Source organism: Cygnus olor, chromosome 1 (assembly GCF_009769625.2).
Source record: "Cygnus olor isolate bCygOlo1 chromosome 1, bCygOlo1.pri.v2, whole genome shotgun sequence".
Classification (NCBI taxonomy): domain Eukaryota; kingdom Metazoa; phylum Chordata; class Aves; order Anseriformes; family Anatidae; genus Cygnus; species Cygnus olor.
In genome coordinates, this window is record NC_049169.1 from 140,266,386 (window position 1) to 140,288,232 (window position 21,847).

General features: G+C 45.8%; 1 protein-coding gene and 1 long non-coding RNA gene across 8 annotated transcripts in view; one reads left to right on the forward strand and one right to left on the reverse strand.

Annotated features, from left to right (window-relative positions):
- CRACDL (CRACD like) overlaps positions 1-21,847 on the reverse strand; it is a 64,230-nt gene that overhangs the window by 28,081 nt on the left and 14,302 nt on the right. For 4 of the 7 annotated variants that reach the window (XM_040544250.1, XM_040543847.1, XM_040544172.1 and 1 more), the window contains exons 1-3: positions 13,705-14,227; positions 1,123-1,199; positions 4-166 (exon numbers count right to left, since the gene is read on the reverse strand). In XM_040544250.1, the coding sequence (XP_040400184.1) occupies positions 4-166; positions 1,123-1,189 (230 nt within the window). In that variant the 5' untranslated portion in view covers positions 1,190-1,199; positions 13,705-14,227. Of the gene's footprint in view, positions 1-3; positions 167-1,122; positions 1,200-2,740; positions 3,650-13,704; positions 14,228-21,847 lie in introns of those variants that run through there. The other 3 variants (XM_040544006.1, XM_040544091.1, XM_040543924.1) reach the window with 2 other exon arrangements.
- LOC121065567 lies at positions 13,706-20,925 on the forward strand. Its single transcript, XR_005817166.1, has 3 exons — positions 13,706-14,228; positions 17,225-17,301; positions 17,814-20,925. It is a non-coding gene; the product is annotated as an uncharacterized LOC121065567 (long non-coding RNA).

Below are 21,847 nucleotides of genomic sequence, written 5' to 3' on the forward strand. Positions count from 1 at the left end.
TACTCAAGTTCATCTTCTGAATAATAACTAACGTGCATGTTGTGTGAGGCCGCCACATCACTTGTTGACTGGAATAGCTTCAGACTGCTGCTCCCAGAAGACGTTTCTTTCCTTTTCTTTTTACCAAAAAACTTTTTGAAAGATTTGAACTTCGATTTTTTCTTTCCTAAGTGAAGAAAAATAAAGAAGATGCAACCAGCAGCATTTGCAAGCTTTTGGAACAATAACATGTCCCAGATCATTTCTTCATAAGTGGATTTTTTCCTGGAAGAGGCAACACAGTCCGCTCTTGCATTAATATCTTTCAAGACTATACTGATAGCATGAAATTACTATTATCTTGGAGAATAGATTGCAATGTTTATGACATAAAAATAACCTACAGTGAAGGATCTTTCCTAATAGAGTTTCTACTTGCCTCTTGAGACAATTAGACTATGAAGAAAAACTTTGGTATTAACAGCCTGGGATATAGAGAAGAAATTACAACTCGGAAACACACTGTCTTTGTTCAGCAAGCTAAATAGTGATGATAAGGACAATGCTGTTACCAAAACCAATTTAAATGCAGAAATAGCTTACTTAGGTGGAATGTGCGGTGTCAGGAGGCTAATGCTTTTATAATGTCAGTTTTATAATACATCCCAGAATGTTTTGAATGCTAATTATGAGTCTCAATGGATGATAAAGTATTAAAATAGAAATCAAACAATAATCTTGAAAGGTAATGTTAGTCTGCTCAGTGAGGAAAGACCTGAATTAGGATCAGTTCCAAGATCCATGAAGAAAAGTACTTAAAATGAAATCAGCGTTTTGCACAAGACATTCCAACAACTTGTGCCCATCCTGTATATGTTGGGATGACAGCACTGGAAAGCATCCCTGTCTGTGTTTCAGTTATTGTTGCGTCTTGTTGGGTAAAAAGTAATTTTTAAAAGATGCTACAAAAATCTTACTTCAAGCCTCTAGAAATGTCAAAGCTGCAACAGGTCTTGGAGACAGAAAGAGAGAAATGGAGAATGCATTCTTTAAATAACAGATTCACTTTTGTGGCAGAGCTAAGGTACTAAAGCTCAAGAAGCTACAGCACTTTTCATTCACCGAGGAAGGGAGCAATTCTACCTGAATTGTCTTCTCCATATCCTTCGGTCTCTTGCACCTTTGGCTCCATTATCCTTGAGGAACTCATGTGACAGTCACTAAAGGAGACAGAAAAAGTGTCTGTCACATCAATGAGATAGATAACAATACTTCAACACACACACAAGCAACTAAGAAATAGTAAAAAATACTAAATATAAAGATATACTTTACTAAAATATAAAGATATAAAAATGTAATATAGTATATAAATACATAAGCAATATATGTCTAAATGCATGTATTATATTTACAAATACATAAACAATATGAAAATATTCCACAGGACAAAGCTTCTTAGGCTACAGTATAACAGTTTTACAGAACTATTTCCACTTAATAAGGTGATGGCACATTACAGTTCAGTTAATCAGCTCGCCTCTCCTTACTGAAAATTGAGTGTCATGAAGTTCTTGAATGCTTCTGAAAGTGTGCATCAGAAGTTTGCTTCTCCGAGTTTCCCTCTCTCCTCCTATTCAGGACCACAGACATAATGTCTTTGTGATAATCACAGCATTCGGGTACCATAACTCAGTAACCTTTGTAAAGAACTGCATGCATTTTTTGTTTATATTTAACTTGAAGTATTCTACGGATTCTAGTGTTTCTCCTTTTTTAAACCATTTGTGAAAAGGTAACCATTCTATTTACTCTTTTGTTCATGCAGACAAAAATACAAGTAAAAATAAAACAGTAAATTTTCTTCTTTTTTCTTTGCTTTTTTGAAGCAAAATAAAATTAAAATTAAAAAATACATCCAAAATTGTATATGTCCCAAGGCTGAGAACAGAATATCTGTAATTTAAACTGCATTTTCAGAGCAGTAGTCAGTTTGTGCTCTCTTTTCTCCATCTGGAAAACCATGATTTCATGGTTCAGTCAGAATAAAGTCATGGATGCCATTCACTGGAGGGTGACCTAAATACCGTAGAGGAACTGTTGGGGTTGTGCTGGTGACAGATGCTCACGCCAGAACCTAGACCAGAGCGCGAGTACACCATGGTTATTTCGATCCCCAGAAATAAGAGCAGTCTTAAGTAACGAGGCTCATAAATTCAAAGAGTGAGTGAAATGGAAACGAAACATTTATTACTCAAACCTAAACCATGACGCATTGCCTGAAACGCCAGCGAGTGCTTGAGCCAGGCCGTGACGAGCAGCTGTGGGATGGTATCAGCGAAGCCACCACTGCGGCCCAGCAGCTTCTGCGCTTCTCCACTGTGCCAGATGAATGCCTTCATCGTCAAACGATCCCTCCCACAGCCCTTGGGTTTTATATCATGTTATATTTTTGTATTGTAATACATAAATGATGGGTGCCATAACTCAGATCCCCAGCTGCGGCCACTGCATCCACCTGCAGCCAGGTGAGGGTCTCCTTTTTTTATCTGGATGGTTACACGTTGTCTTCCACCAGGGAAGCAGCAAGACCCTGAACCCTGAAGAGCTCCCTTCTTGCCAGCCATGGGTGGCAAGGCCCCCGCTCCTGACCTCCCATGGCTGTTCTCTAGGTCAGTGACACTTTTGTTGTTTTCTGAGGTTATTTTAGGAATCAGTGTGTCCTCCTAAAAAGTGTCCCGGGCCTGGACACTGGTTTTACCTGGGGGAAGACCCATCCGCTCTGTTGTAGGCAGCTGTATCTCAGCTTTATAGTTTTAAAGGAGAGTCCCCAGGCTGGATCCAGGGCTGGCATTCTGGCCTCATTCTGCCAGGCCCGTGCTGGTTCATCGACGGAGCGTGGTGCCGGTGGAGCGGGAGGCTGTGAGCCCTCACCACAGTTGCTATGTTGTGGAAACACACGGCTTGTGACCGGGACGGCGAGGCGCGGCCACGCGCCGATGACTGAGCGTCAAGGATCTGGGAGGAGTTTTATGGCCGCTGTTACCAAGGAGAGATCTGTTTGCGCCACAAGACGAAACGGCATCCTCTTCTTCAGCCGGTGGAGGGAAGCTAAGCAGCTCAGGGAGGGGCTGGAACTGAAAAATCCCTGTGAAACGCTTGGTGAAGGACACAGAAATCTGTCTGGCCAGGGATCGGCATGTGCAGCCACCAGGCCTAAGCCTGTTTGCCCAGCCATTTATCCTGGGACGTGGACAGGGATGCTGGTGGCCAGGCTTTCAGAAGTACACTCAGAAGTCATCAGGTCATTTTGGCCAACCTTGGTTTTAAGTAAATGCTTGAGCTGAAACTTAGTGTTTTGCTGAGTTACGGTTTCCACTGAAGCAATGAGCCAACACGGCGCGCAGGAATACTGACCTGGCTGTCAGACCGCTCTGTGAGGACGGGGCTGTCCAGCTCAGCGTCCCACCAAACCTAGCATTAGGCAATTACATTGATTTCTGCCTTAAAATGGATGGTGACATTTTTATTGATGTGGGGGGAAGTTGCTTTTCCTTCCCAACTCTTCCTTTGTGGCACACTGTTAGAGAAATGCTGTTTTTCACCTGTTCACCAACCACCCAGCACGAAAGAAAATTCTATTTTTTTTCCCAGATATATGAACTTGGAGACCTCTTCTATCTATATCTCCCCTTTTTTTCTTCAGCATAAGTTATTTTAATGGTATGTTGAGGCTGAATTTCAATCTCTCAAGCTTTTTCCTCAGTGTCCGTAACAAACCCTCATCCATCAGAGGAAAGATTCAGTTCAAACATGGTACTTATGAGAGGAAGAAACCACCAAGAGGCCAAAGTTCCACCTCGGTATGACCATACCTGCATGCCACTTCCCTGACGTATGGAGATTTGATTGCTTACTCGTGAGCTAAACGTTATCTTCTTCAAAGCTTCACTTAAAATCTATGATGTCTATTACATCTATGATTTAACAGTTGTGCAACTCAACGCTGACACTATCTAGATGCCTTGAATCAGCACCCACGTGCATGGGTGCGTGCTTGCGTTTGGATCCTGAGGCTGTGGCGGAGAGCAGGACGGCCAAGCCTTCTCACCTCCAGTTTCTTCAAGGACTTGCTGGGCTCCAAGGGCTAACTTAAATCATACTCTGCTCTGAAGACTCAGTGGGGTTCGCATCCTACAGGAGCTGTCTGCTTTACTTCTCCTCTTTTAGCAAGGGCGAGATTTACCACGCTTCTGGCAGCTGCACTTCTTCTCTTTTTTGTTTCCCTTCAGGTTTCATTTTTGGTTCTTTTCACAGTGGAATATTAGAGATACCTGGTTTGTCAATTTATTACAAGATTTATGAGGCCAAAATGTCTGATGACAAACTGCTAAGTATTACCCAAGCTTATAATAGTATATTTTCTGTATTGGACTTTTCCCAGCAGAGACTGTTTTTCCATTTTCCTCCTTCCTTCCCATGGCCTTTTAATATGAGCTACGAGACAGGAAACACAGCTGAGAATACATGAGTGCAGGGAAAGAGAGGGAATATGGCAACACAATGGGTGCTTATTCCCTTCCCTACCCCTCCCAAATGTCAATGCATTCAAACGTGAGTATCAAAAAAGCACAGCTGAACCAAATGGCAGCAATTTGCACCTTTTATTCCAGTGCTGTTCAAGAACATTTACTCGCTAGTAGGCAAAGAAACATCAGCAATTAAAGTGATTTTAAAAATATGAATTTAGGGAAATCATTCACACGAGAGGAAGACCTGCCCTCTCCTCTCTCCAATATCACAATATGCACTGAAATTTCTACTGGTTTTACACAGCCTTGTGGATTTGGGGGAAAAAATGCAGGAATTAAGGGAGATATATGTAGAAAACCCAAACACTCAGAAGGACTGCCCTAGCTGAGGCAGTAACCGAACAGAAAACATCCTCAATACCAGGGACTAGGACTGAAGCAGCTTCTCCTCATCCACCACCTCTCTGTGGGCTCAGACCTGAAACGAAGGCTCCTTCCCTGGGCCAGGCAGTCCCTTCTCATGTCACACGGACTGCAGGAAAGGGACAGCTCCATGGTATGAGAGGGAGCAAGCTCAAGGCATCGGCTGCAATGCTCTGCTAGCTGCAGGTGCATCAGCAGAGCTTCCATACCTCTGGAGATGCTCCACATCTCTGGCACATGGGATTGGCGGAGGCACCATCCGGATGATGCCCCAGATCACAATCTGTATCCACCAAGCACAAGAAACCCCGCTGTTCAACATACCTCTCTGCTCAGACCTCCTCCTGCTCATACAGACCCCAACACGACCCCCACTTCAAGCTCCCAAACCACCGTCTGTGCTCCCAGCTGGTAAAGCCTGAACCCCGAAGTAAATCTCTCAGAGCACGCCTAATTATAAAATCTCCTCCAGAAGTCATCCATCACCTTGAGCTTATGCTATTAAGAGAAACCTCTTCTCCCTGCCCCGGTCCCCTCTTTCTGCAAGAGGAGGTGTGGGAAGCGCAGAGCAGTGCTGCACCTGAGCCAGCACTGGGCACACAGCCCAGGTGCCAGCAGCATCCATGTGAGCGAGGTACAGGTCTCTGGGAATCCCATTAGTTTGTATAAATGCATCCAAAAAGCGCACAGAAAGGGATGTGAGAAGTTGATAACGACTGCAACACCATTTCCCCATTTCCAAAGCCATGCACCTCCCTGCTCCAGACCTCTCTTAATGTCAAAGGAGTACAAATTCCATTTCTTTCAGCCTCTGACTTTTAAATCAAATGCACAGCTGCACTCGAGAGCATGCTTCTACACACACAGTCATCCTAGGAGCTTTGTCAGGAGTCCCAGGCACTGTCACTGTGACCAAAAGGCCACCTTCCCTTTCTGCTGCATGTAAGCACCTATAACAGCATCTGTACATATTCCAACTCCATTCCCATCCTCTTTGAATGGGTGATGCACTAAAAATAATTTACCCAGAGAAGACCTGTTGTTTGTTTGTTTGTTTTGAGAAAACCATGTTTCCCTTTGTTATACCCAGATAAAATACCACAGACAAACTTTACAGAATCACAGATTCACAGAATCATTCATGCTGGAAAAGACCTCTAAGATCATCCAGTCCAACCTTTATGCCAAACCAAGAAGACAAGCAGCCTGTCGCTTTTTATATAAGAGTTTGCTTTCTGTTTTCAGAGCTGGGCAGACAATTATCTCCTTCCATTTTGTTCAAATGCTTTGCAACAGGCAACAAAAAAAATAATTACTTTGCAAAGTCTCTGACTTCATGTGTTCTCTGCTGTTTTTAATAATTTAGTGAGGATGCTGTTAGCACCTAGGTTTTTTATGGATGTCCATAGGGATGGCATCTCCAACAACGTATTTCTGTAATCTGTACTGTTGGTCAATGAAAGGCTCAGTGAACAGGGCTGACATTTCCTCCAGCTACTGCTACCCTTGCAGCATGCTCTCACGTTACCCGAAAATCTGCGCAGTGCCCGGCCACTCGTTCCTTCGCCTAGCAGTCCAAACTCGTCTCTGGTGCATTTGTATTTGTTCCCACAGACTGTGCAGGCTCTCATGTAGGATCCTCAGCAAGCCTTCTGCCGTGCCCCGTGCCAGCAGCACATTCCTTTCTCTATTACAAACAGAGCATTTCCAAGGAACAGGGAAAAAAAATCTGCTCTCCCTACCTGTTTATTTTTCAAGAATTGATAGACCTCCCTTCCCCTATATTTTCTGCATGAAAGCAAGAGGCTAGAAGACAAATACCGCATAAAATAAACTTTCCTCCCAAGCAGCTAGTGAAGAGCAAACTTTTTGGTTGCTCTTTTTTTTTTTTAGAAAAGTGTGCTGCCACAAGATACACAAACCTGTGAGGTCAGAAGGAACGAGGTCACTGCTATCGCCCAGGACGATTTCCTGGTACAGGGAACAGACTATGTCCCAGAAAGGCGATGAGAGCTCCTCTTCCCTAGCACAGCTCAGTAACTTAGGGGTAAACACCTTGTCAAAGGTCACATTGTGCTTATGGGAAAAGCCTTAGCTTGCACGCTTTCTTTAAACAAACAAACAAAAAAAGCAAATCAAACACACACATAAAAGAATTAAAAACAGGAAAAAAAGTTTACATTGGCAAAAGAATGGAACAAACTCATGTGAAACGCATTATTCCTATGTAAAAACACCTCCTTTCTTCCTTTCAGTGGAAGTTTTATATTTTTTTGTGATTTAACAGACAGCCTGGGAGAGCTATTCCACCAACATGGAAAGCATTATTAAAAGAACACTTAGAGTAATAAAAACACATTGACTCCCCTTCTTCTTTCTCAGCATACCGGGATAACAGAAGCGTAGCTGTTCTGCACAAAGACCCAAGACCTGCCCCAGCTGGCTCCCCACCAGAGATCCTCTGCTATATTTAGGAGCACAAACAGCTCAACAAACTACCGGAGTTTGGGGCTTGGAGCAGCCATTCTACTGATGGCAGCACAGTCCCTATTTTGAACTTCAACAGGATCAAGCGGGCACGCAGAGCACTTTGGCTAATAATGTTCTGAAGGAGCTCATCCTTTTTGTACAGTAGCAGGCTAACATCACTGAAAGTCAAGGGTCAGTAAAGCATTAAAAATTCACCGTGCCTCTCCTTGAACAGCAATAGAAAAGAAAGTAAAATGTCTTGCTTTAGTTAGAACAAAATTACATTTGATTCTACATGCCGCAATTGCAATTATTCTTGAATTCAGCACCGGGAACATTCCTGAAGCTATTTCACAAAAATAATTACACAAGGTCGTTTGGTATTCAGAGAGAGTACAAAAATCAACATTGTTCTGAGGTCTCCATGGGTTTAGATTCAGCGAAACATAACAGGGCTTTCATTGATCCCCCCGTGCTTTTTGGAACCGTAAATACAATAAATCGTCCCTATACATACACACGCACACACGCGCTTTGTGGCAAAGAAAGAAAGAGCCTCACCAGGAAGCACAGCGAGCCCCGAGGAGCTGCAGGCTCTTACACCTGCAGCCCCATCAATTAGGCTAATGTAAGCACGCTCTCGTGGAGTGCGGAGGTTAATGGGAGCTTCGGGTGCCGAAAGGCTTTAGGACTACCCAGAAGGAGATCCTTATTCAGCTTTATCTGCTATTCAGAGCAAAACTCCAAGCGGGCCAAGCTACCCAGACAATGAAGTCAATTGCAACTGCTAACATCAGATCTGAACGTGGCCCCATTTGCGTCCCTTCTGAGCCCATCTATAATGCGTTGCCTGTTTACCCTTGGCTACATAAGCGTGAGGTAGTCAGCAGCTTTATTCCAATGCTCCTATTGTTTCCTTAGAAGTTAAAGAAGAGTCTTTTCAAACGACGTGTTCACCTGAACGCAGAACACAGCTACATCCCAGGCCTACCTGCAAATATGCAAGGAAAAACAGAGCATGGTTTGGCCGAGCACAGGTAAAAGTGCAGGAAACAAAGAGAATAGGGCGCGCTTTACTGGGCTCCTCCAGAATTCCTGTGCTGGAGAGATGAAATAAGCACTGTGATCATCTATGCACCGTGTGCAGAATAGCTTTAATACTAAATATTTAGAGTAGAGGAAAAAAAGAAGGTAGGGAACGTAAAGAGAATGAATTAAATATCCTAAGGGAAGCCTGAGCCCCTCCAGGCAGAGACGCACCAGCCCACCGTCTGAGATGAGCCCGACACGAGCAGTCTGACTTCCAGGAGCTGCTGGAGAAAGGTGCCATCGGGGGCCCCCAGTCCTCAGCGCTCCCCCGGTGCTGCTTCAGGGCAGCCCGGCCGCTCTGCCGAGCCGGCTGCGGTCGTGCTCTAACCTGGAGTCCCCTCGGATGCAGCGGCAGAAAGCAGCCATGCCTCTGGGCCACCGACCGGTCCCTCTCCGGGGTCATCCTAGCACCAAGGAGCAGCGGGGAGGGCAACGGGAGGCGGTGGGGAAGGGGAGCATCCTGCCCTGCTTCGCCCCTCTGCCGGTCCCTGGCTGCGGGCTCAGAGGCCAACGTCTTCCCCAAGGTCCACACGGGCTGTCCGAGAGGGACGGCCACGCTCAGCGCAGGCTCAATCCTCTGAAACTTCCCCAGGCGACGGCGCTCACATATTTCAGCAATAACCGCTACCCGGTAAACACATTCCACATTCCTGTCGTGCTGAACCCCACAGGCCAAGCGACTGGCCCCTTGCTTGACTGCTGCACAAGGCTCCTTGTGAAATGGTGCAGGTGGCAGACTTTTAAATGGGAACGACCTTACTGAGCATCTTTTGACTCCTAATTTAGTCCTGCTCCGCTGTCAAATTGATAGTCATTTTCGTGAGCCCATGGGAACCCCGAGAAACTCTCAGATCACCTCTGGAAAAAAGGAGCACGAGAGCGTTAATGCAAGGTCACAGCAATGCACGATGACCTCGGGGTGTTCGGGTACAAGCCTGGTTAAGTTGGAAAGCCTTCCTAACCAAAACGGTTTCTCGTGTGAACAGGGCTGCCTTCCAACCCCGTTACAACGAACAACACCGCTGAGTCCTTGCATCTTTCCTCACCACCTTCCTCCACAACTTAAAAGAAAAATACAATTGGGATTTCACAAAGGTAAGAGCCCTAGTTTTGTGTCATTTGTTCCCTCGCTACGTGTACTTGCAAACTTTTCATTCCTCTTATCCATTCAGGTCACGTTTGCTCTTTTGTGTTTGAAATAAGAGGAGCTGTTTTCCTGCAGTCCTCCCATCCCTGTGTACTTGCAGGTCTGCGCTCCAGAACACGAATATGAGCAAATGGAAATTCCCGTGACTCACTCCGATTCTCATCTTCCCCTTTGCTCCTTCCCTGCAGCAATAACCTCCAGGAAAGCAAGAGATCCCCCCAGTCACTCTGCACGATTCACCTCCCGCTGCCGCTTCAGACCAGCGGGCTTTTGGAAGTCAATATCCTGGTGGGGCTTAACAGGTTTTACTGCTACCTGTTGAAGACCAGAGACGAGTCTCTAGTGCCCTACACTATCCACACAAGTCCCTGGACGTGCCCGATTGTCCAGGACCAGTGACAGGGAGCACGTGTGTAGGATACTCAGAGGAATATACGCAAAAATGTGAAATGCAGAACAAAGCGAGGAGATTGGAGAAACTATGAGGAAGGATGGCACTGAAGAGCACAAGCCTTCCCTGGCAGTGTTTATAGCAAGCCAGGGACACGTTCACTAGGAGGGCTCCTGCTCCTTGTCTATCCCTTTCCCACACTGCCCATTTGCCCTCAGTCTCCTCTCCTCTGTCACTTTTGCAAGGGCAGAAGATCCCTTTGCCAGAAAGCTCCCCCGTGCACAGTTGTTCCTGGCTGCCTCTCCCTCCAGGCAATGGAGCAAAGACGACACTTCAGGAATTAACAGGTCTAAATCTCCTTACTCGGAGGAGAAGCCTCTCTGCTAAGGACAACGGGAACCCCGGGGTACCCAGGTGTTCACAGGGTACCTTCTGCCTTCCCACCCCCACTGCCCGACCCCTGTGCCAAGGGAGACCCAAAGGCTACACAGGAACCTGAAAATGGTGCTTACAATGGGCAGAAAGGGAAGGAAAAAATCCCCCCAAACCAAACCAAAAATTTGGGAACTTGTCCTGTTTGCCTCTTTGGGCTCCTTTCCTTGAATACTTCACAAACATTTCACTTCAGTACCGAAAGCTTGATGGGATGCAAGTTATTAATTTATGACTACGACAAGAGTTATTATGGTTAATTTAACATGTGCAGGCACTTAACTAACTACTGTTGGGAAATATTTGTCATTAATTCAAAAATTTCCTGCCTGCAATTTGGCAGATATAATGTAAGTGAGCTGCAGCAATCCAGCATGACAGAGAGAGCTCTCATCCACCGCCACCTTTACACGTGACTGTACGACACTCGAGCTCTGCCTGAAACGAGCACAACAAAATGTACTGCGGCATTCATAAATTAAATGGCATTGGCATTCAGATGCCAGAAAATCTAATTTCAAAGGATGCTCTTCCAGACACAGGAATGGGAGCAGAGAAGCGCACGAGCTCCCTGTGGGGAGTGGAAGGGACACCATTTGGAAAGACTGTGTCTTAAGCACGTTAGTCATAAATCGTTTTGTCCACAAAGGTTCTTCAGTGCCGTGTTTCTGCAAGACCCATCGCTACGAGATGCACTCTCCTGTCAGTCCCTTTCCACTGCAGGGCCTCCATGCGTTCTCTTGCCTCTTTTGCTTCTCTCATGTGGTAGTTTCCAGAGGAACAGCAATGTGTTGCTACACTTAAATCTTTGAGCTCTATGTAGGTGTGTCAGGATAAACCTTGGGAACATACTACCAGAGGGGACTTCCCGAGCATTCAGTCCCCTATTGGTGCTGACAAACACTTCACATAATCCTTTCACAGGCCAATTAAAGTCTATTTTTGAAAACAATTCCATTTTTCCCCATTCCTTTGACCGAAATGCTATTCTGGGAGCTTGTTAGAAATGTCCAGACTAAACAGCCAGTCTACAGCTAATTTTTTTTTTTGTGCCAACACTATCCTTTTCTTGAGGCAGCTTTTGTCTCTTGTCAGCGGTATTTAGAGAAGACAGTCGTCTCCCCTTTCAGCTCTCCAGTGCCCAGCTAGCCTTGCAGGGGCTGGTAGGTAAGGAAAGCACTCGCCTTCCACCTCTGGCCTGTTCTCTACTGCAGAGTAGAACGTATCTCCTGCGTTTCCTACCAAGAAATATCGTCCATTGCAAGGTCTATGTCCCAATAATCTTCCCAGACTTGGCTCTTCCACATGTCCGGGCACCCAGATTTGTGATGCTGGCGCTGACACCAGCCTACAAGACCCATTCCAGATTTTTGTTAAACCCCTAAGCGCTGGCACATGCTCCCTTGGCTGGACTCTCAAGTGCCTGGCCATCTGCACATCCGCAGAGGGCCTCCAGTGTAGGTGTAGCAGGAAAATATTTAGCCTTTTCCATCCAGCTGGCAAATTCACTAGCTCAAGCTTGACGAGGAAAATCTGACCCTGCTTGCTTAGGGGCCTCCTTCCTTTTAACAATTTTTTTTCCAGACATTTATAAAGTACTTGAGTCGGGGAATGAGGTCTAGCAGAGTTCCCAGCTCTGACAGAAGACTATTACTGAGAGGACACCGCAAGGCTTTGTGAACAAAAGAAAGCAGGCAGTGCCAGACAACTTAACCTCTCGGGTCCCACGCTATCCTCTGAGGGTGTTGCTTTACTAAAACAGCTAGATCAAAGTGACTGAAGAGGTTTCTGCTGTTAACTGTCTCCTGAAAGTTGCTGATCCTGAGAAAGGAACAATTAAATGAAACGTGAAGCTCAGATATTTCTCCCTCTCTATCCTATATCACCTGAGCACACAGTAGTGTGAAGTTTACCCACTTAGGAGATCCTTTTGTAATCAAGAACATCCTGAACTGCAGAAAGATCCAGGCCCAGTATGGATTTTTTCTCTCTTCTTAACTGCACACATACACCATGGGTGCTAGGAATGCAGGTATGAGTTTTCCCATATACTGATACAAACAAAAAGCTTGGGATACCAAATCAGACATTCAAGCACTGAAAAGCAGCCACTGTATCAGGTATGCAATGTGAGACTCTGGGAGCTGTTTTTCTGAATATTAAGCGTGGAAAATATCAATTGAAACCGCACTTACTCAGTCTCTCTGAAGAAATCAGGTCCTGAATGCCCTGAAGTCAGCACTCAAACTAAACAGCTCCGTATTAGAGATAATTAAAAAATACAGCTTATTTTTTTTTTATATATATCCCTGTTCAGAATACCCCGCTACAGCCTCCAGTGCAAAAAACCCACACACATGCTTGCAGCGTGTCTGTCCGAGAGATAATGCAGCCAGATCTTTGGCTGATGCCACTTGGCAAGCCTCTGTTCAAGTTAACTGGGGCTATGCCAGATCCCACCGCTGAAGAGATGGAGTGTACTGTTCATAGACTGCTGAAAAAGGCAAGCTGAATTGCTTGTATGCACCTGGCGACATTCATTCCCACATTTTTCAAAATATGAGAACTGTATTTTCTGTGAGAAACGGTCCTTCAGAAAACTATCATGCCATCCCTGTGCCGGCACTAGATATGAATACACCCTGGTATAGTCCCACGATCTCTGGTGTTTGTGAGTAAAGAAGGGAGGCTACAGCACACAGAAGAGATTTTTTTTGGTCTAAACATTGTTTTAGAAGGCACATTACTTCAACTTCTGCACTTGTCAAAGGGTTTCTACTTGCAGTCTAGGGAAGAAAATAAAAAAATCCGAAACAAACCCCACTGTGCTAACAACCACAGGCAGCGATTGCCGGCCTGTGCAAACAATACAGTCAGAAGAACTTGCTGCTTTCCATTTTGTAAACGTGCTACAAGCAGCCGGTCTCTGTGAGAGCGTGGCAACCAAAACTCTTGACCACTTACAAGTTTTACTCTAGCCCATTCTACAATAAATGAACCAGAGTAGTTTAAAAGTTGTTTCCAGCACTATATAAGCAGATACCACAAGGAACTAGGGAAGATAGTTCATCTTTCCACTTTATTTTTTTTACTTACCTTCCGATGAAACTTTACTAAGTCCAAAGACAGGTAAATACTTGTGCGATTGAATGTTGTGCATCTGTGTAACCAAGAAACGCACTGCACCTGCAGGAAATCAACCTTTAAGGCAACTCGAACGTGAACTTTCTTCAGCTGCTTACCTGCATCTGTTCCTGTTTTGCCAGATTCAACATAACACAAAAGGCTACTGGTGCTTCAAAAGAGATCTGTCACCTTGCCAAACTTTTGAGCGCTAGCAAACACAACGGAGGTACTTTAAGGTTTACACGGAGGATCCTGTAAAGCCTCGATTCGGTTCGACTTGGGCGGCGCACGCTACATCCCCTCAGTTATCCAGCACCGGGCTCTGCTCTGCCTTCCCGAAGCGTGAGCTATTAACGCCGCCCTGGTCCCTCCACCAGGCGGTCCCTGCATCTGGTGCCGAATGAGTCAGTGGAGGGAGAAAGCACCAGTATCCCCCAGTTGCTAGGAGACAAGCGGGGAGATCCTGACCTGAATTCTTAGCACAGGCTGATGTTGCTCGGGGAGCTTAGCCGGGTCTCTCCTGGAAAGGCAGGGGAAAGTTACTCCTGGGTTTGCAGAGGCAACGGGATGACAATGAGCTGCTCCTATGACAAAAAGGCACCTGTCGTGAAAATGGGGAGCGCATGCGCAAAAACTGGGGGTGAGTTTTCTATCCTTTGTGCCAAGGAGGCTCTAAGTTCTTAACCTTGAAGTAAGATCTTTGTATTGCAATCTTGGTCATTAGAGAAAGTGGAAGAAACCACCCAGCACGCACTCGGCCTCAATGTTAAGATTTGAAATGACAGAATGTTAAACATGCAAACCCAAGAAATTAAGGTTGTCCCAGACATCTGTGCTACAAAGAATGCTCTAAAGCCAAACTCCTAACCCAGAAAACAGAAAGAGAAGCAAGTCAGGAAAGGTAAGATGACACACAAAATCTGCATTTTCTGACCTTTCAAATATTTTAAGTTACTGTCATGCCAGTGCATTCATTACTCTGTTTAGCTTGCAGCCTCCTCAGTATGCATTTTCTAGAAGATGAAAAATAAGAGCTGAATTAGACCTGAAGAGCTAAAGAACCTCCAGGTCCCTTCGATGGCAAATAATTGACCCTAGTTACCCTTTATAGTGAAAGAAAATAATGACTCCTTGGATGCAGCATAATATAAAAGCGTTGCACAGAGCAGAATATCAGAAAAAATATGCCTGTTTGCTTTCTGCTGACTCTGAGGAACATCCCCACTCTGAGAAGCAAGGGTAAGAAAGCAGAGCTGAGCACACTACGCTGTGTATTTCCCCTGACGGCTGAAGGTGACCAGGGAGAGTGAGGAGGATGAGGGGTGTCACTTCAGGAGCGATTTCTCTGATTCTGGCTGAATGCTTCCCCGTCGCACCTGGGCATATTTCTCTTACAGGAGCAGCTCCTGCCTTGTGGGGGTGGTCTCTGCCAGCGCCAGGCAACAGTACCCGTGAAGCCCTGCTACTCTCTGCACAAGAGTAACACAGAATCATAGAATATCCTGAGCTGGAAGGGACCCACAAGGACCATTGAGCCCAACCTATGGCTCCACACAGGACCACTCAAAAAAATCAGACCATGTGTCTGAGAGTGTTGTCCAAACACTCCTTGAACTCCGTCAGGCTCGGTGCCGTGACCACTGCCCCAGGGAGCCTGTCCCAGTGCCCGACCACCCTCTGGGTGCAGAACCTTTCCCTAACCCCCAGCCTGACCCTCCCCTGTCCCAGCTCCATGCCGTTCCCTCGGGTCCTGTCGCCGTCCCCAGAGAGCAGAGCTCAGCGCCTGCCCCTCCGCTCCCCTCGTGAGGGAGCTGCAGGCCGCCATGAGGCCTCCCCTCGGCCTGCTCTGCTCTGGGCTGAACAAACCAAGGGGCCTCAGCCCCTCCTCATACTTGTTTCTCTCCAGAGCCTTCACCATCTTTGTAGCCCTCCTTTGGACACTCTAATAGTTCTGTGTGCTTTTTATACTGTGGTTCCCAAAACCACACACAGTGCTCGAGGTGAGACCACACCAGCGCAGAGCAGAGCAGGACAATCCCTTCCCTTGACCAGCTGGCAGTGCTGTGCCTGATGCACCCCAGGGCAGGGTTGGCCCTTTTGGCTGCCAGGTCACACTTCTGGCTCATGTCCAACTTGCCACCAACCAGAACCCCCAGATTCCTAAGGTTTGTAGCAGATACACATATACACCAGCCAGCCAACCCACGGGTAGAAGCACTTTTAAAGAAGGGTCCCAGGCAGAGGAAGACTGGCCTGTTATGTCTAGAGGAGTCTAGCTGTGACCTTAAAATGTTTTTTTTCCACAACTTACTACAACATTTTTACCTGTTAAAAACAAAACAAGGTTTTAGTAGAAGGGAAATGCACACAAGCATCTGTAGAAATGCCAGACCATCTCAACCGTGCAACGGCACACCTAGCATTGACTGTTTGTGTGTGTACCTCAGCAGTGGCTCTCCTGGCACTGCAAGGCACAGCCAGGCTCAGCAGCCCTACAAAGCTGTGCTCAACACAGGCTCAGGGTCAGGCGACGATCTCTTGGTCACGCCTGAAATCTATCCCTCCCTCACAAAGTCTGTGTTTACCCAGAGAATCAGTCTACCTCTTCAGTAACTGCAACAGCCCAAAAGCAGATGAATATTGTGGTGCTTCAAATACCTTCCTGAACAAGAGCCAAAGCCCAACATGTTGATAGGAAAATTATAGGTTTTTTGTTTATTTCCTGTCTCTCACCTTTTTTTGCAGAAATAGGAAGAGCTCAGTGCTAAGTCTTATCTCAGAAGCACTGAAATTTCCAAACAATGTGGTTAGAGATGTCAAGACCCAGGGAGCAGCAAAGATGAATTAATCCAGATTTTTTAAAAAGTCCCCTCCCCAAAAAATCATTGTAGATAACCAAGCTACATTTGGAGGGAGTAAACTGTGAAACTTTAAGATGTTAAATATACACTTGCCTGCTGCTAAAGAAAAGCTGATCACATAACACAGTACCGAGTGTAAGTCAGAAATCAGAGCTCTGTGTAGCACAACTGAACTTTTTCTAGTACAGGTATTCTGAAACAATTTCCTTTATGAAAGGCCATCCAAAAGACAGCATCATCAGAAGGCAGAATGATGCAGAGACCCTGTTCACAGCAATAGCTGTATATTAGATAGCACTAGGTTCATTTTTTTACTAGACTCTTCTTTTGCAAACCAAATGGAGTGGATTTCAGTGCAGTTGTTTCCTACAAATTCTTCAAATTGCTTTTATGTTGAGGAAGACAAGCTGACACTTAACAGCAGAAATCAGAAGAAAAAGAGAAAGCTTGGCAAAATGAAATGTGCAGCAAAAACAAGCTTTCAAAAATAAGGCCCTTATTAGAGGCAAAGAGAAATTTCAGGACACAAGCATGGAAGATTTGAGATGAAACAGAGAATTGCTGAGCCTGAAAGACAGAGGAAAAGGGGAAGCCTTTCAGGGGGCAGGAATTTCAGATGTGAAACAGATCTTACAAGTACGGGCAGACTGAAGAGAAGGGTCCAACAGTAAAAAGGTGTTAAGCGAGAAAGAAAAGGAAAAACAGAGAGGGAGAAAGGAAGAGAAAGAGGTAGTGAAATAAGGAGAAAAATGTTCTCAAATTTTTCTGTATACAGACTGAAGGGCATTTACCAGGACTGCCATGGGGGTCGACAGCCAGGGGAAATACTTGGTGATGAAGAAATTGCTTCAGGTAAGTGCCACAATCCAACCATCTCCTGGCCACGGGTGAGCAAATACCTCAGTTTTTTATCATCGACACTGCTGGCAAAGTTGCCAGTTGTCGTATGGCCATTAATTTTTCAGCTGTTCTCAAGCACAACCAAAATTCTGTGAAGAATCAAGGGAAATTTTACATTTCTACTGGGTGGAAAAGGGGTTATGAGTGGTATATGGAGCAGAATGATAACAGGCGATAAAACAGTGAGAACTGCCAAATAATAAAGCAGTTTTATGTCAATTAGCAAAAAAAATGCAGATAGGAACAACGCTGCTGGAAATTCAGACTGAAATGAGAGCCCAAACCAGCCATGTTTCCTCCCTCTGAACATCTCCTCAGTTCGAGTCCTGAACAGCAAGAACGGGTGAGCAGTAAAATGGCTTTGGGTGGGGTGCAGAAAAGCCACACCGTATGGTTAAAAACAAACAATCAGATCTTCTTATTGTTTAAACATGCATGACTCCACCAGCTTCATTTTATGCCAGCTTAAGATGCCAGCCAAATGCACTGAGGAAGAGGAAGGCAGCAGTTCCCTTTACCTGCTGCACTTTGCTTGCAGGCAGGTTTCGGCAAGGCACGTGTCTTCTCCAGGGGAAGATGCTTAACGAAGGGTTTGATCTTCCTGATGAATACAGAAGGATGCTAATATACTGACCTCATCAAGCACACCTTGTAATAAAATGTTTCAAAATTTGTGTTTCAAAAAATGGACAGTTCAACACAGCCTGAGTTCAACCGCAGACAGATGACTGCACCGTTCAAATCTCTCTGCAAAGGCCAAGTCTCATGGAAATCAAGATGCTGGGCAATCAAGGTGCACCTTGGTGTGCACCATGGTGCAGGACAGGGAAGGACAGCGGCTGGGTGCAGCGTGGGCTCGGCAGAGGGACTGTAGCTGAGCAGGGTCACTGGCTCCACGCCAGCGCTGCTCCTCCCAGCCCTGAAATCCTGCCAGGCTCCCTGCTGCCCGCTATGGGATACCTATCACCACTCCACGGAGACAGAGAGCAAACCCTTAACCAACGTTTCATAGAAATAAAGTGCTACTTCCCTCTCAATGAGAGGAGAGTGACATGCCAGGAGGCAGCAAATAAATGTCTGTGTGTCCGGGGCTGTCTTGTAAATAACCTTTACAAGAGAAATAGTTTGCATTTACAGAAAGTGCGGGGCAATGAATTATTCATCTGAGCAGAGGGACTGAAATACTGTCTTTTGTTAGTCTGGTTATTGGAGACTGAGGGAAAATAAAGACAACCAGACTTTCTCAGATGCAATAACTGATCAGTGACAATGCAGACAAGTTGGAAGGAATTTTTTTCAGTGAGAGTTGCAACCCTTTTCCACGTAAGTGTCTGAAACTGACAGTTAATGCACAAAATATAGCTGCTATGCCATCAAGTACATGAACCTTACTATCAACAGAGGCATTAAAGACTGACATTATGATACTGATTTTTTTTTATTTCACTACAGCTGATGCCTGAGTGGTGGTATTATTTTTTCTGTTTAATGCCACAGGCCTGGACAACAAGACCAATACTCATTGTAAAACGATCCCCCAATTGCTCTTTATGGGAATAATAAGAAGAATCGGTCTGCCAATAAAACTGGCAGTGACTGGAGAACCTGGATTTCAGGATGTGCCACAGTCTCCACATTTTTTCAGAAAAAAAGTACATGTATAAGTTTAAGATACAGAACTGAATTATTATAATGTAAAAGACAGGCTAGCAGCTGTGTGCACTTAGATTATAAAAAAGAAACAAAGCACTGACCTGTACAACAGAAATTGCAATAACATCTGCTAGACTTCTGGGCTCTGAGATCACATTCCCTGAAAGCAAGTTTCCAAAAGAAAAGCTGGGCACTTACGTGAAATACCATTTCCCTTTCCAATGAGTTGTGCTTCTCTTCAGCAGCTTTATTTAAAAGCCTAAGTGCAAAACCACACGCATCTCCCTTCTCTGGGAATTAGTGAGGCAAAGTAACAACCTGTGATGGCAGCAGCATAAAAGCAGATTTATAAATATCTTTCAGAATTAGGAATATACCAGGCTGCCCTCTTTGCTTACTCCCTGCTTGTCTTCTTAGTCCTTTTCTACAAGACAGATTCCTGTATGTCATCTTCTCAGACCCGCAGAGGGGTAAGCAGAGCTGTATTTACTCCTCAACACGGAGTACCACTGTGCTCTCACAAAGACAGAAACGCTGCTACCTCTTAGGCTTTGTCTGCTTGGCAATTTGGTGCCTTACGTTTAAGTCCTCAGCCCTGCCAAAGCTTTTAACGCTTCACAGAACTTCCTACAGGGTCAAGATCTGCTCTGCCATGACATGAATTCCCAGCAACCTCATCTCTGTTGTGAGCAGGTATTTAAAGCAGCCCTTGGTTTCATCTTCTCCTTTCCCCTCATACATTGCCAGATGGCTTTATTTAATGTCTAGTCCCTAGACTGGCTCTTAGATTGATTTTTTCCTCTACACTTGCCATCTGCTGGTCCAGGCAGCTAAATGATACACTTGCTTTTCAATCTCGCAGCATCGATTCTTTCTTGCTGTTGACTTGGCATCCAAAATAGAAAGGCAGGCAGACAGGAAGGTCTGGATAAGGCTGTGCTTGACCAACAGGAATTTTCTCCTTCTGCCTTTGAGAGCTGTATATAAAAGTTTTAAGAGGGAACAGAGCACAAAGCCAAGAAAGACAGGTACCGAGGTGACCTGAAGCATGTTGTCTCAAGGGTGGGAAGTGGACTGCGGAGTGGCTGTGGCTTGGATGGAGGATTTCCAGCCCCAGCTGTTGGCATCGTGTGACCTTGTACAAAGAAAAGCTATGGTATTGTGCATCAGCTAATGGCAGAGAATTGCACGCACACTTCCAAGAGAAACAAATGCTGCATGGAAAAACCTTTACTTAGCTCCTCTGCATCATTTTTTCAGAGGCTCCGGGAACAGTCTTCCTCTCTTCAGTTACAAGGTAGAGGAATTGAGGGGAAATGATTCATGTGGATATGGGTGCCACACATGCACCCTGCATGGCACCCAGCATGGGCAGCACTCTGCCCAGGGAAAGGCAAGTGACTGCTGCCCAGGCTGCAAAACACCACCAGCAGCTGCCTGGAAAGGGCACGAGGAAGAGGACAGAGGAAGCATGGAGGCAGGAGGAAGGAAAAGGTGCCAAACGGTCTTGCTGTCAACCTACCTAAACGTTTAATGGCGAGATGTTCCTGAGCTGCTTGAATGTGCACGTTTTACCCATCTTGCTAGTTTAAACTCAACATGCTCCTGGGAAACTGGCTGCTCACGGCTTGGATGGGCACCTGCTTTGTTGGGCAAAAAACTTGTGTCCCCCAGGGCTCAGTACTGGGGCCACTTCTCTTCAATATCTTATCAATGATCTGGATGAGGGGATCAAGGGCACCCTCAGTAAGCTTGCAGGCAACACCAAGTTAGGCACGAGCGCTGATCTGCTTGAGGGTAGGAAGGCCCTGCAGAGGGCTCTGAATAGGCTGGACCAATGGGGCCAAGACCAACTGTATGAGGTACCACAATGCTAAGGGCCGGGTCCTGCACTTGGGGCACAACAACCCCATGCAGCACTACAGGCTGGGGAAAGAGTGGCTGGAAAGCTGCCTGGTGGAAAGGGACCTGGGGGTGTTGGTCGATAGCCGGCTGAATGTGAGCCGGCAGTGTGCCCAGGTGGCCAAGAAGGCCAAGGGCATCCTGGCTTGTATCAGAAATAGCAGGACCAGGGGGTGTCCCCCTGTACTCGGCCCTGGTGAGGCCGCACCTCGAGTGCTGTGCTCAGGTTTGGGCCCCTCACCACAAGAAGGACATCAAGGTGCTCGAGCATGTCCAGAGAAGGGCTACAAAGCTGGTGAAGGGCCTGGAGCACAAATCCTGTGAGGAGCAGCTGAGGGAACTGGGGTTGTTTAGTCTGGGGAAGAGGCTCAGGGGAGTCCTTCTTGTGCTCCGCAACTACCTGAAAGGAGGCTGCAGTGAGGTAGGGATCTCCCAAGCACCAAGTGATTGGACAAGAAGAAATGGCCTCAAGTTGCACCAGGAGAGGTTTAGGTTGGATAAGAGGAAAATTTCTTCACTGAAAGGGTTGTGAGGCATTGAAACAGGCTGCCCAGGGAAGTGGTTGAGTCACCATCCCTTTAGGTATTAAAGAAACGTGCAGATGTGGTGCTCAGGGACATGGTTTAGTGGCAGACTTGGCAGTGCTAGGTTATAGGTTGGACCAGATGATCTTAGAGGTCTTTTCCAACCAAAATGATTCTCAGATTTTTTAGAGAAGACTCTCTGGAGTGTTCACACAGCTCCAAGCACAACAGCTTCTTGTGCTGGCTGAGTCCTTTGAATGCAATGAGAATACAATTAAATAATAAGAGCAGTAAAAAGCTTGGTGCTATTCATATTGGAGAAGATCTTGCATGGCTCTGGACAAATCATAGGCACAGCAACACTCTAAACAAAGACATTTTCTAATCCTCTCATTATTATTGTTGCTCTCTCATAAAGG